This window comes from Ursus americanus, chromosome 18, assembly GCF_024610735.1.
Source record: "Ursus americanus isolate L20-20 chromosome 18, mUrsAme1.1.p, whole genome shotgun sequence".
In the NCBI taxonomy this organism is placed as follows: Eukaryota; Metazoa; Chordata; class Mammalia; order Carnivora; family Ursidae; genus Ursus; species Ursus americanus.
In genome coordinates, this window is record NC_142144.1 from 22082747 (window position 1) to 22096238 (window position 13492).

The 13492-nt window shown below is 42.2% G+C and overlaps 1 protein-coding gene across 2 annotated transcripts in view; it reads left to right on the top strand.

Annotated features, from left to right (window-relative positions):
* SVEP1 (sushi, von Willebrand factor type A, EGF and pentraxin domain containing 1) overlaps positions 1–13492 on the top strand; it is a 192962-nt gene that overhangs the window by 22556 nt on the left and 156914 nt on the right. For both annotated transcript variants that reach the window (XM_045814774.2, XM_087869486.1), the window contains exons 2-3: positions 4143–4398; positions 7611–7787. In XM_045814774.2, the coding sequence (XP_045670730.2) occupies positions 4143–4398; positions 7611–7787 (433 nt within the window). The remainder of the gene's footprint in view (positions 1–4142; positions 4399–7610; positions 7788–13492) is intronic.

Sequence of the window (13492 nt, forward strand, 5' to 3'; positions counted from 1 at the left end):
AAGTACAAGAATTCACTATGAAAAATAGAACGAAATCCTAGAAAGCATTTGTTCCGTGCCCTTAAGTAAATAAAACAGTGAAATGAGGATGAGACACAAGAGGATAAACAACAGATGACCATGAGAACAAACCTGGCTGAGAAGCTGAAAGAAATAAAGAGACAATGTGCAAGATAAAGAAATACCGTCACAAGAAAAATAAAATGCAATGCCAGGGTTAATTCTTAATTAGAAGTGCAAAGGAGGGGCGCCTGGGTGGCACAGCGGTTAAGCGTCTGCCTTCGGCTCAGGGCGTGATCCCGGCGTTATGGGATCGAGCCCCACATCAGGCTCCTCCGCTATGAGCCTGCTTCTTCCTCTCCCACTCCCCCTGCTTGTGTTCCCTCTCTCGCTGGCTGTCTCTCTCTCTCTGTCAAATAAATAAATAAATAAAATCTTAAAAAAAAAAAAGAGGTGCAAAGGAAGAGACACAAGAGTGCATAAAGCACAGACAGGCATAGGGAGGAAAAGCTTCAGACGTTTCCACCAAACTCAGAAGGAAGGAAGATGAGATAAACGCAAAAAAAAGGAGACAATATTTGAAGTCCAGAAAATGAACGAACAGATGAAGAAGAACTTCTTTCCCCAGAAATGTTGTTCGGAAGTACTGAACCATAAACACTGCTTCAATTGAAGAATATTTGAGTATTCAAATTAAAAATATTAACTAAATAACAGATGCAATTTGGCGAAAGCTTAGGATTTGAAGGATGAGGTAAGTATTATAAGTAGCTTATGGTGTCTTGTTTGTACTTAACGTTTCCTAACAAGGAAAAAGATACATGTGGAAAACAACTTGAAATACAGAAAATATTTACTAATTTCCGGCTCCCTGGAGGAGAGGGGCTCTGATAATAGTCACAATCGGTATCAACTTAAACAGCTTGTTTCAGAGATGACTTAGGAGCTCCTCTGGTTAGCGTCCTCAGGCACGTGGGGCCACAGTGGGTCACGACAGGTTCTGCTGCAGTCGGTATCCTCTTTACATGTATTTTAATTAATGGAAACCCAGGGCAAATATGGTCCCCACATCAGATTTGTTGTGACTTCTTTTCTTCTTTCGAGACCATTTTTCAAAACAGTTCCCTTGTGGCCTGACTTGGGGGGTAGGGGTGGGGTTGCAGTCTTGTGTAATGGTGATGGATCTCGGGTGTTAGAACAATGTTACACAACCCTGCATTTTTATCATTCTACTGACTTTTGCTGGACAAGGGGAGCTTACTTCCCTGCCAGATATTTATACAAGCTAATCAGAGGCTTGATACAATACAGATGGTGATAACCTTTTGCCGTACGATGTCCATGTTGCGGTTTTCTTAGGCAGCAGAGGGTTTGCCTCATTCAGTATTGCAGACCAGAAAATTCGATTTCTTCAGTGCCTTGCGAAGGACAGCAGATGATGTAAACTATTTCAGGAACACTAAAAGTTTTGGAGCGTCAAGTGCCAGGCCTCTACCACATTCCACAAACGTTACCACAGATCTATTTACTTCTTAGATATGTGCGATGAAAATGTTTTTATTGAATTATGTTTTTATTCAAGTGTGATGGAGCGCGAAGATTGGGGGAGGGGGTAAAATATTTTCCGTAAATCATCCACTCCTCCTCTGTCTTTTAAAGTGCATTCCAAACCCAGATCTTGTGTAATTCTTCGCTTGGACTAGTAGTCCTGCTATTCTTCTATTTTAAGCTTAATATATTGTCTTGCCAACACATATAATGGTTCCTGTAAACACTTACCAGTTCCCCGCAAGAAGAGAAGAAAAATAGAACCACAGCTTAATGTGTTTCGCACGGAATGAGTAGTACGGCAAGAAACCTCCACTAAATCCCTAAATCCTAACCTGAATGTTAAGGAATATCATTGACGTGAGCTACAATTAATGTTATAAAATAATATTTGCGCAGAAGGATAATAAAGGCACAGAAAGAAAACCTCATCTTTTTTTGGTACCAAACTGTACGAAATAAAGTACACGTGCGCACGCAAATATTCTGTACGTTCCTTCTGCTCCCTCAAGACCAACTCATGCAAGTAACTGTCTTCAGACTACCCTAGAGTTTATTTACTCATTAATTCGTTCATCAAATAGATATTTACGAATGCGTTCTGTGCCAATGTCCAGAACCACACCAAAGAAGATAGTTTGCTTTTTTTCTCTCTCTTCCACTTCCGTCCAAATTCTCACTTTCTCAGTGTCTTGCTTATAGTTTGCTTCCATGGTCTTATAGAAGAGAGAGTAATCGAAATGAGCAAGAGCTTAGGGGTGTGGCTGTGGAGGCTAGGTTATGATTTCAGAGTGAAACAACCCAGAAAGACAGAGTTTATCACGTGGTAAAGAGCAAGGCCCCTGTAAACACAAGTTACCACTTGGAGCACGAGAACTAGGAGTTACCCTTCAAAGCCTGATGTATAACTTTAAAGACAAAATAATATCTGACTTCATGCCGCCCATCACAGATCATTGGATTCCCCCTGCCCCGCAGGTGATCCTGAATGAAAAAAGTGTGTGTTGGTGTGTGTGTGTGTGTGTGTATCTCAGTCCATTCCAATTACTGTTTATATTGATACGGCTTTTCTCCTGGGGTGTGTACTAACTGAAAATATAGATGTTTATACACATGTAAATGTATCTGATAAAATATAAATATGTATGATGCATTTAAATGCACTTCAATTATTATTTTTATTGATACTCAGATTGTCCTTTATTTGGCCAGAAGAAGCTCCTTCAGGCTGGTTTCTGATTCTCTTTGGCCCTTAGCAGGAGTAGGTTTCTGAGAGAGGGAGGTAAAGTGTTTGAATGCCTCTTCTCAAATTGCTGGCTTTCCAGATGTTTTCCAAAGTCATTTTTAGTTTCCTTTAATTGTCTTTAAATTCAGGTTTAGCGGCATTATCTTTAGCTCACGAACATTAATGAAGTTTGGTTAGAGTTATTAAATTAGAGTCAATAGCCACGACTTCTATACTAAGGAACACGTGGATCGTATAATCTGAGAGAATCTGGACCTTATAGCTGAGTCTGCCCCTTCAGGGAATTGAGGCAGTTATTTTTTTTTTAAATCCTATCATCTCCTTTTAACTTTAACAAAACATATGATATACTTGTCGCTCTTCCTAACTACCTCTCGAATGTACTTGAATCACTGCCTAATAGACGTCGAATTCTTTCTGAGAACTTGCCAGAAAATATACCCGGGCACTTCTTTACCTTTCCTGCCCATTTGCGATGAAAAGCAACAACAGCAAATTCAATTACAATCCCAGATTCACCACTGGACGCCTTGTGCTTTTGCAGTTCGATGTTATAAAGCATCAGTGGCATAAATAAATGCCTTTAATAAAAAGGTTTCATATCCCCCCTTCTGTGTATGCAGGAGGAATAGCATATAACGTTATAAAGCATAACTCGTCCTAAAATAATAAAGCCCAAGTGTCCGATTGAATAGATTAGTATTTTCTCATAAAGATAGGCAGCATCAAAACCGGCCGATTTTGTGCTGATGCCGGGTGGTCTAAAACAGATGAGGGAGTGAATGAATTCTGCAGTTTTGGCGAAGCAGTGGAAAACAAACATGGGAGGTAGGTTGGCCATTATTAACCCTGGAAAAGACATTTTCTGTCAAGTTTTCTTCTGATTAGGCTTTTGATAAATGGTCATGATGTGGTTCATCTAAGTAGGTAGATGGACAGCGAGCTGGGTATACTTGGAAATAGATATTTAGGACTCAGATTTGGCCCATGTGTCAAGAGCCTGAAAATTCATAAAAATAGCTTAACAATAAGTGGTAATATGGATAAAAATGCATCCCATAGACATTTGCTGCTCTTCATTAGCAAGCTGCATGGCGGTCACGAGGATGCTGCCACTGCTGATAATGGTACATTTTAAGTGCTTTTAGGGTTTTCTGTGGGTCTGTGAGACGACCATTGTAGGCGCTAGTCTGTGCCTGTTTCTGTTTTACTCTCAGCAATCAGTGTTTGTTCTCGCTCTTGTGACATGCAAATGATCTTCATAGATGCCATTTTATAGAAGAGAGGAGGCACATAGTAGGCCACCACGATACACACTCACACTAACTTCCTTTATTTCATTACACAGCAAATTCTCCGTCACTCTAGAGAAAACTCAACAAAAGTTATATTCCTCATTACTGATGGATATTCCAATGGGGGAGATCCCAGGCCAGTTGCAGCATCTCTGCGAGATTTTGGAGTGGAGATCTTCACGTTTGGCATATGGCAAGGGAACATTCGAGAACTGAATGACATGGCTTCCACCCCAAAGGAGGAGCACTGCTACCTGCTCCACAGTTTTGAAGAATTTGAGGCTTTAGCTCGCCGCGCATTGCATGAAGGTAAGGGAAAGCCAGTGGCGTGACATGATGCATTTAAGTGGGGGTTCCTTCTCACCTACTGCTTGAAACCTCTTGGAGGGTAGCATCAAACCCTGAAGAGTCTTCCCTGAGCATGATGCCAGTGTGTCCTTGATGTAATAGGAGCTGTGTTGAACTTCATGAATAGAGGTGACAGTCCGACTTGCAACAGGAGTATTTGTTTTGCTTTATTTTGTTTCTTAACAGCTGCGATGGATTTTCACTAGATACCCATATGCTCCCACCTGGAACTGTTAGAATCAATGGAATGAATTTAGGTGTGTTTTAAGGCCACACACAGAGCGGGAAGCCTTGACTTAGATCTATTTATAGTTATCTGGAAGAATGAAGTAAACATTCAGAGACATGCATAGTGAATCTCACCAGAATGTTTCCAGAAATACATATGAAGATAGAGGGACAGTAAATACTTACCGCATACTTCTTGACCTGAGAGTTTGAAGACGTGTGTGCTTACGGATAAGTTGAAGAGCATTACCCCAACAAGGAATGAAGTCAGTAAACCCATTCGTTAGAGTTCGCTGTACACCACTTATAAGGATGTTTAGTTGTGTGATTTAGGTTAGGTGAACTTCCAGGCATAATAAGGGCATGCGTTTTGCTAAGCCACCAGGGAAAGTATAGATTGGGAAGGAATGACAGGAGATCCAGCCTCAGACCAAAACCATGCGACAAGTTAGGCTTGATCCTTGCAGGTATCTGTGTGAAAGATTCATGTTAATAGGCAAATCGTGGCCACGTGAGGTTTCAAGCAATTCATAAGGAGCAGATCAGCCCTATCATATTTCCAAGAGAAGCATTTAAGAGCAGGATCTCAGACTCGCTGTGGATACAGCAAAAAAATCTTAGTCACCTACTTGCTGAGTGGCTTTTGGCAAATTATTTAGCTTTTGCACTCCTTAGGTTTCTTGTTAATAGACTAGGAAATGAGAATAATACCTACTCTATAGAATTGTTACAAGGCTTAAATGGGTTAATACATATGGTGATTAGAAAAGTTACTGAGGGCTTATTATCCGTAGCCCTCATTAACCGTCCACTACTATTCTTACTTTATCTAACATCTACAAGCCTCATTTCCTCTACTTTTAAAATGGAGATATTATAATGCAGACCACAGAGTTTTGTCAAGAGGAGTAAATAAAATATTTAAATATTACTAAGTGTAGTGTTATCACATGGCAGAAATTCAGTAACTGTGGGGCTTCCTTTGTTTCTCCTTTTCTCAGGGAAAAGTGGTATGTTGAGTGGGATGGCAGGGTGGCTGTTACTAGCTGGGATTCTGAAATCATGGGTGTTACCTGCCATGTTGTAGAGGACTAATTTCCAGTCCTCTCATCCCTCTGCTTGTAGGATTGGGGCCTTCTTAGAACCCTAATGCCAAGTTGACCCAGAAGCTGAGTTGGGACAGAGTGTTCTTTTGGTTACAATATTGCAACAGAGTTTTGGAAGGCATCAGTTTTATTACAATAAGCAGATATCTAGAATGCATAATTCTCTGATCAAGTTTCCAAATTCGGCAAGGAAAGATCCTGTTCCTATTGCAAAGACCTGATCAAGTCAAAGGAAATGAGCCTGGTTTTCCCTCCCTTTAAGTCCTCTGAAGCTACTTTCAATTTGGATGGATCCACTTTTGGTCTCAAGACCGTCCATGTGTCTGGCCATCCTCAATAGGCCTAGGTTACAGAATAATAGCTTTCTCCATATGTAACATGTATACTTACCTCTCTCTCAGACCTGAATGTCAGTGTACCAGTCTTGGTAGCTAGATCTTTCTTGCTCCTGAGTTGCTCTATTGCCTAATAATCCAGTGGTCCAGTGCCTCAGAGCTATGTGTACGTGTTGTAGACCTTTTACCCACACCACAGTCTCTTAAATGGAGCTTTAATAGGGCACCTGATTGTACTGGTCTCTTTCAGTTGGGGCTCGAGTCTTCTCTTTACCTCGCCCCTGTGTGTTGTTCAGGGTCCTAATGCACAGACACAGATGTTCCTTAAATGAGGCCATCACCAATCTTCTTTCCAGGTATTCAGTTGCAAGTGAATGTGTCTTGCTGGAACTCACGCGTTCGAGTTCCTACGAGGGGCCCATCACTCTGTCTGGGCCCAGCAACAGCCCAGGGATTTGGGCTAATAAGACTTTAGAACTTCTTCGGCAGAGTAAATGAAACTTATTATTTGCCTGATTCTAGGCCATCCATTCTGGATTGCTCGTATTCAACCTTACCCTGCCCTGTTAAGTCACTTTCTGAACGACTCTGCCTGAGTTCTGGAATTCCCAGCATGCCTCACTTCAGAACATGGCTCAGGTCATCAGTGTGATGATCTCCATTCACATAAAACATGAGAAGTTACTTAACATTGAGAAATAAGCCATCTTCTGGTTCTATTATTAAACTTGTGTGGTGCTCTTAAGTCTTTATCCCATAACTGTAGAAGTGATGGTATCTATTCTTAAGCCAGTAGCTCACGAGCCAAACCCTTATGCAGCAGTCACGATTGTAATTTTATTTACCTTTTTTTTGTTTGTTTTTGTTTTTTTTTTAAAGATTTTTTATTTATTTATCCAACAGAGATAGAGACAGCCAACGAGAGAGGGAACACAAGCAGGGGGAGTGGGAGAGGAAGAAGCAGGCTCATAGCGGAGGAGCCTGATGTGGGGCTCGATCCCATAACGCTGGGATCACGCCCTGAGCTGAAGGCAGATGCTTAACCGCTGTGCCACCCAGGCGCCCCCCCCCCTTTTTTTTTTAATTTACCTTTTTGAAAAGGGGTTTTGGAAATCTAGTTTCTGCTGCCTGACCTCATATTGTAGGAGTGGGGCACTGCTGGTGTGGAAGCCAGGGGGGTGACCTGGGGGACCGACTACGTTACTTCCTGCCGCATCTGGAGCTTCCTCACTGAAGTGCTTAATTTCTGCCTGACCCTGTGTAGCCTCGAGAGCTTATGATGAGGTCCCAGACTGAAATAACTTCACTGAATGAAACAAATTCCCAGTCTGTGGTAGTGCACAGAACACACATGCATATTTGGGTGAGAGTGGTGTGCAGTTGGGAATTGGACGGATATGAAAAGATATCTTCTCCAATTTGCACCTAAATTTTAGCAACTGGAGAATGTAACATGGAACTGCTCGTTTGTTTTTTATTACCCTCTGTCCTATGTCATCGACAGATCTGCCTTCTGGGAGTTTTATTCAAGAGGATATGTCCCATTGCTCATATCTATGTGAAGCTGGCCAAGAGTGCTGTGACCGCATGGCAAGCTGCAAATGTGGGACACACACGGGTCAGTTTGAGTGCATCTGTGAAAAGGGCTATTATGGGAAAGGTCTGCAGTACGAATGCACAGGTGAGTCTCCAGTTTGTGTGTAATTGTACGAGTAATCTGTTACTGTGGAAAAAAAAGATCCCCGAACTCAGTGACTTAACACACTCGTTTATTGGTTGGTTGGTTGGTTGGTTGGTTCGTTGGTTGATTATTATTGCTCATGAATCTTTGGGTCAGTTGGGCAGCTTGTTTCATCTCAGCTGTGCTAACTCAAACATTATCATTAGCTGTGAGTTTGGATAGGCTGCCTCGCTGATCTTAGTTGGGTTTTCTTACCTGGTTGGGGATCAGCTGGCTGGAGTCTGGTCTACATCGACTTTGTCTAGGACCACTAGATTGGCCTTTACGGGGCCTCTCAGATCCTATCAGGCTCATCTGGGCTTTTCATGTGGTGGTGGCCAAAGTCCAAGAGGGACAAAGGAAGTTTGCAAGGCCTCTCGAAGCCTTGATCTTCCTAGATTTGGGAAAGGAAGATTTGGGGGTCTTCTGTTTGTGATCAATCAATAACCAGATCCATCCTATAGGCACTTAAGCCAAAATATGCCTTAGTCTCTGTAGGAGATTGAAGCTAGTGGGATTCTGGTCTTCAGGCCGGAATTTGTGGGATTGTCACAAAAAATGCAACATTGGCTTGATGGTCTTTTAGCCCTTCACAGGTCTCCACAAAGGGACATCAGAAAGCTTACTAAAAGTGACATCACTTCATAGTGGAATTCACTGCATCGACATTTGTCATTTTACCTGCTCTGGATTTCCTTACAAGAGGATCTTTATATTTCTAATATTTTATTAGCAAGTCCAAGAAGAGCAATTTAGGACTCTGGTATTTTACATTGTGTTTTAGGAAATACTTCTAAGTAATATTCTCCTAATCTTTACAAGTAGCATGTGGCTTTCTGTGATAACATTTTGTTTGTTCGTTTTACCTAAAAGGCAACATTTGCTATTTGGGAAGAATGTATTCCCATGGAAATTAACAGCCACCAGGAAAATTTAGGAGCAGGTTTACTGTATACTCTACCATGTGGTCTTTTGCTGCTTGTTTCATGCGAACATTATTTTATTCTGACATTTGGTAGACCTGCTCAGCAGCACAGAAAGGTGTCTCTCCCCTGTCTACGTGACCTGCTGTGTCTCTCTCCTGTTTTCTCCTTCTCATAGGACATTTCCTTTTGTGTTCTTCTTTTATTCTCCTTTATTCCCATTGCCCCCCAGTTCCCCTCCTTTAATTTCTCCTTCCTCCCCTGGCCCTGGTCCCAGCAGGCAGACACATACTTCCTAGGTCCAAGCGTCCATGCTCACCCAGCAAATCACTCCTTTCTTGGCTCTGCTCCTACCCCACCCAGCAGGAATTCTCATTTAAGCAGAAGAAAGGGGGAAAAATCAGCCCAACTGCCTCTGAGTTGGCAAAATGCCTTCCCTGGAATCTTCCCACACTTTCATCAACAGCCCAGCTTGGCACTCTCCCCAACACCCCCTCCTTTCCCCTCCTCCCATCCTAGCCCACCAGACACAGGCAGAAGCTCTCATTTTCTTTCCTCCGTGCTGTAGTCAGCATGTCTGCTTCCCGTGTGGTCGTAGACTGAAACGTTCCCTGCCAACGAGCCCCTGCCGTGTGGCTGCCCAACAGCCTCAGCCATGCTGGGCTGCAGCCCCACTGCTCCCCGGCCCTATAATCTCACATCCCAAGGGAGAAGTGGCAGGATGAGACAGGGGGCAGTTCACAAACCCACTACCCCTGGTTCCCCAAGTAGCTGTGGCAGCTCCTAGTCGTACATTCCAGGCTGAAAGGCACAGCAGTCTGTAATGTGTGTGAGGTTGGGTGGGCCTGTCAGTAGAGCCTCACAGAGGGGACAGGAGTACTTCTGCAGCTGGTTCTTGCCAAGAACACCAAGCACAAAAGGATTAACTTATCCATCCCTCCTCCTAAATTAGTAAGCCTCAGCTTACCACTTCCTTTCACGCAAGATTTAAATGAGATAGAGTTGCACCGATACAAATGTTCATATTGTCACCTTTAGTATTTGTTGCTAGGGGGTTAGGAAAAGGCGCGTTGGAACCCCAAGGTGTATACTGTGATTTGTGTATTTGTAGGAGACTGCACCCATCACTGGCTTCTCCTACACGCTAGGAACTAAGAGAAAAGAAATTTATTACATCTTTCCTATGGCATGAAAGACTCATTACCAGACTCTTTAGGAAAGGCAAAAAGAAATATTAGCACTAAATCATCCAGGACTGAAAACCTGGAAGCTGTGAGCCCCTTTTAAAATCTGCTCAGTCGACCGATGTTACTGAGCGTGTTTTTCAGACCAAGCCCTATGCTAGGCAGCAGGCTGGGATTTGGCAGTGAGCAGACGGGCATGGTCCTCACCTGCTGGGACTTCCAGTCTATGCACACAAGTCAGTCTGTAATCACAAACTGTGATGTGTGCTATTAAGTAAAAAGGCCCATGCTGTAAGGAAGGAACAGTGGGGAAGGTTCTAAGATCGTCCCTCTCACTAAGATCTGAGGGTGTCTTGATGATAGCTGTTTTCTTGCTCCCAGAGAGGATGTTACCTTTTGCTCTGAAGAGTTGGAATTCTGAGTATTTTTCCTCAGTGTAGAAACAATGCCTTTCAGAACCAAATCATTCCTCTGTACAGCCAGAAGAAACCTTAGACATTATCTACATGAAATCTCTCATTCTACAAGAGGAAAGTGAGGTGTTCGGAAAGATGAAGGAAAGATGAATATTTTACTTAAGATGGCGTGTCTGGCCATCAGCAGGACCCCAAAAGGGACCTAGGACACTTTTCTGTAATGTTATTCTAAGTTCTGTGTTATTTCCAAGATATCGCATTGCTTATTTTGTATTTTTGAAAATAACTTCTTATAGATATTGTTTTTCAGAGACCATAGACACTGAACGGTGCTCAGAGTGTTTAAAAACACAGGAAGATCTGGCTCAAATTCAACCTCTGCCGGTTATAAATGATGTGGCTTTGGACAAGTAATTTCTTCTGAGTCTCAGTTTCTTCTGTAAAATGTGCTTAATAGTGGTGTATATAGATAGATATACATAGATACAGATTTATATATGCACACACACATATATCTTTGTATGTAGAAATACATAGATATGTGTATATGTATACATATGTATTTCTTATATATGTATAAATAGGTTGAGAGAATATACTTAGACTGCTTAGGGTAGTATCTGGCACATCAATTCTGAATCAGTGGTACTTTTATTCTTAATCACTATTGTGAGATAATATAAATATTATGAGAAAGTTAATGAATGAATATTAGTAGTTCCCTCACGTATGAGATACTTGAAGATAAATGACACCATGTATTTTATAAAACTTTGCCATGGGAGGTTCAGGAAGATCTAGACACGCAGGTGAATACCACTGAGAAGCCTGGCGCCTGCTAAAGGTGGAATGCAGTTTTTTTTGTTTTGTTTGTGTGTTTGTTTGTTTTCTGAGAGAGAGAGAACATGCGTGAGTGCGGGGAGTGGCAAAGAGAGAGGGGAGAGAGAATCCCAACCAGGCTCCACGCTCAGTGCAGAGCCCGTTGCGGGGCTTGATCCCACAACCCTGAGTTCATGACCCGAGCCGAAATCAGGAGTTGGATGTTTAACCGACTGAGCCACCCAGGCACCCCTGGAATAAATTTGGACCTGACGAGTCTCCAGTGAAAATCAAGAACACTGAGTGAGAGAAGGCAGTGGGATAATGCACCCCTTGGATGTTGGAGAAAGTAGAGCTTGTTTGCTTTGATTAGGGAAAAAGACCCTGAGGTAAATTGTATTTGTTAATTTCATAGACAAGCATGCTAGAGCTAGCTGTAGGGGCTTTGCTCGCTTGGGAGGTGAGGAAACTCCATCCCGTGATCAGGCGGGAAGCGTGGCAGAACTGAAGCAGAATCCTGGTCTCCCAACTCCGTGCGGTCCTTCCTTTATTTTAGATTGTCTCCACTGGTGCTGTGAGACCTCAAAGAAAGTTGACGGCTGTGGTATCACTGTGCTCTTCTCTTTTTCCCTCCTTGTTCTGGGTGATTGGCAATCTGGGTTGCCTGGGTTCTCAAACAATGACTTTGCTAAGCCCTGTCCAGGGCAGTGGCTTTGCTTGAAGTGGCCTGAGCACCACTGTCGCGGTAAGCAGCTGCTTCACAGACAAGACCTTGATGCAAAAAAGATCTCAGTCATTGTGGCTCCATCCGTATCCTAAACACTTTCACTTGAATGCCAGCTTGAAGACATTCCTTAGAAGTTACTAACAAGTAATACTTTGTCAAAAGAGTTCAATTTTATGAGACGTTTCTTAATATTCTTGAACTGGTTTTTAATTTCCCTTGGCTCAAAACTTGAGTTCATTTCAAAATAATCCCATGCTTTTAGCTGGTGGTCTTGGAGAGTGCGTGCTAATAGGTTTTACAGAAGTGAGAATCCTATAATAAACAGACAATCCAAGGTAGATGCTTTGTTCATGTATTTCTTATTCATTTGTATAGTGGTGCTGACCATAGAAACCATAGTCGACAGAAGTTCACCTAACGCTAAAAAATCTGCTAAGGAAAGAGAATTCGAAGTACAGTTGTAATACTTACAGATCCACTCCCCAGATAGTCCAGTCTCAGGGAGGCATTGTAATAAAAGAAATCCAGTCCAGCAATCAAAATAAATTTCAAAACAGTACAAGTCCTTTTCTTGATTTTCTCTAACTCCAAACTGGGGCTATATAGACCACAGCAGTTCTTAAAATCTCACTTTTCTCATCATCCTTTCCCTTAGAAACCATAACTCTTCTGTACTTATCTCTTCAAATTCCTCCCTACACACACACACACACACACACACACACACACACACACACTCATACTCAAGCACACATGTGCCTTCCAAGCCCTAACTCAAACTCCTTACCCTTCTCACTCTTTCCTCTTGAGTCTGCAACACCCTCTGGGGAACCACAAATGGAGAAAGGCCAGGAACACTTGCATATCAATCCTTTTTTGTTGTTGTAAATCAGTGCTTTATAAAAGGCCTATGATATTTTTTTTTTTAAAAAAACCTACATAACCCAGTTTCATTTACTGTAAATACTTTGTATGATTCAGAAATTCAGGTATGGAATTTTTAAAAAGATTTTATTTATTTATTTATTTTAGAGAGTAAGAGAAAGAGAAGGAGCACGAGTTGGGAGGGGCAGAGGGAGAAGCAGACTCTCCACTGGGCGGGGAGCCCAACTCAGGGCTCCGAACTCAATCCCAGGACCCTGAGATCATGACCTGAACCGAAGGCAGAGGCCCAACCAATTGAGCCACCCAGGCGCCCCTCAGGTGTGGAATTTTAACACTGCATGTCCACGTTTAAAGGATTGAGAAGATATTCCCCTAGGATTAGTAATTGAACTTCAGCCAAGAGAACTGTACTGCTAAAGTCTAATGAAAAGAAGTCTAATGAAAAGAAAGTGTTGCTTCTGTTTCTAGCTCTAGCATTCCTGTCTTTGTCCGGTATCTTTGATATTGGCATTTGGACAGTGATACAGATGGTGATGAAGATGACAGTAATAATAACTGATAATTAATTATTTAAAGAGCACTTATGATATTCCAGGCCCTTTCCCAAGCATTGATACATATTAACTCACTTAATGTTTATAATAACTCTCTGGAGTATTGTTTCATTTTAGAGACAAGAAAACTTAAAGTGTGAAAGGTTGAGTAACTTGTC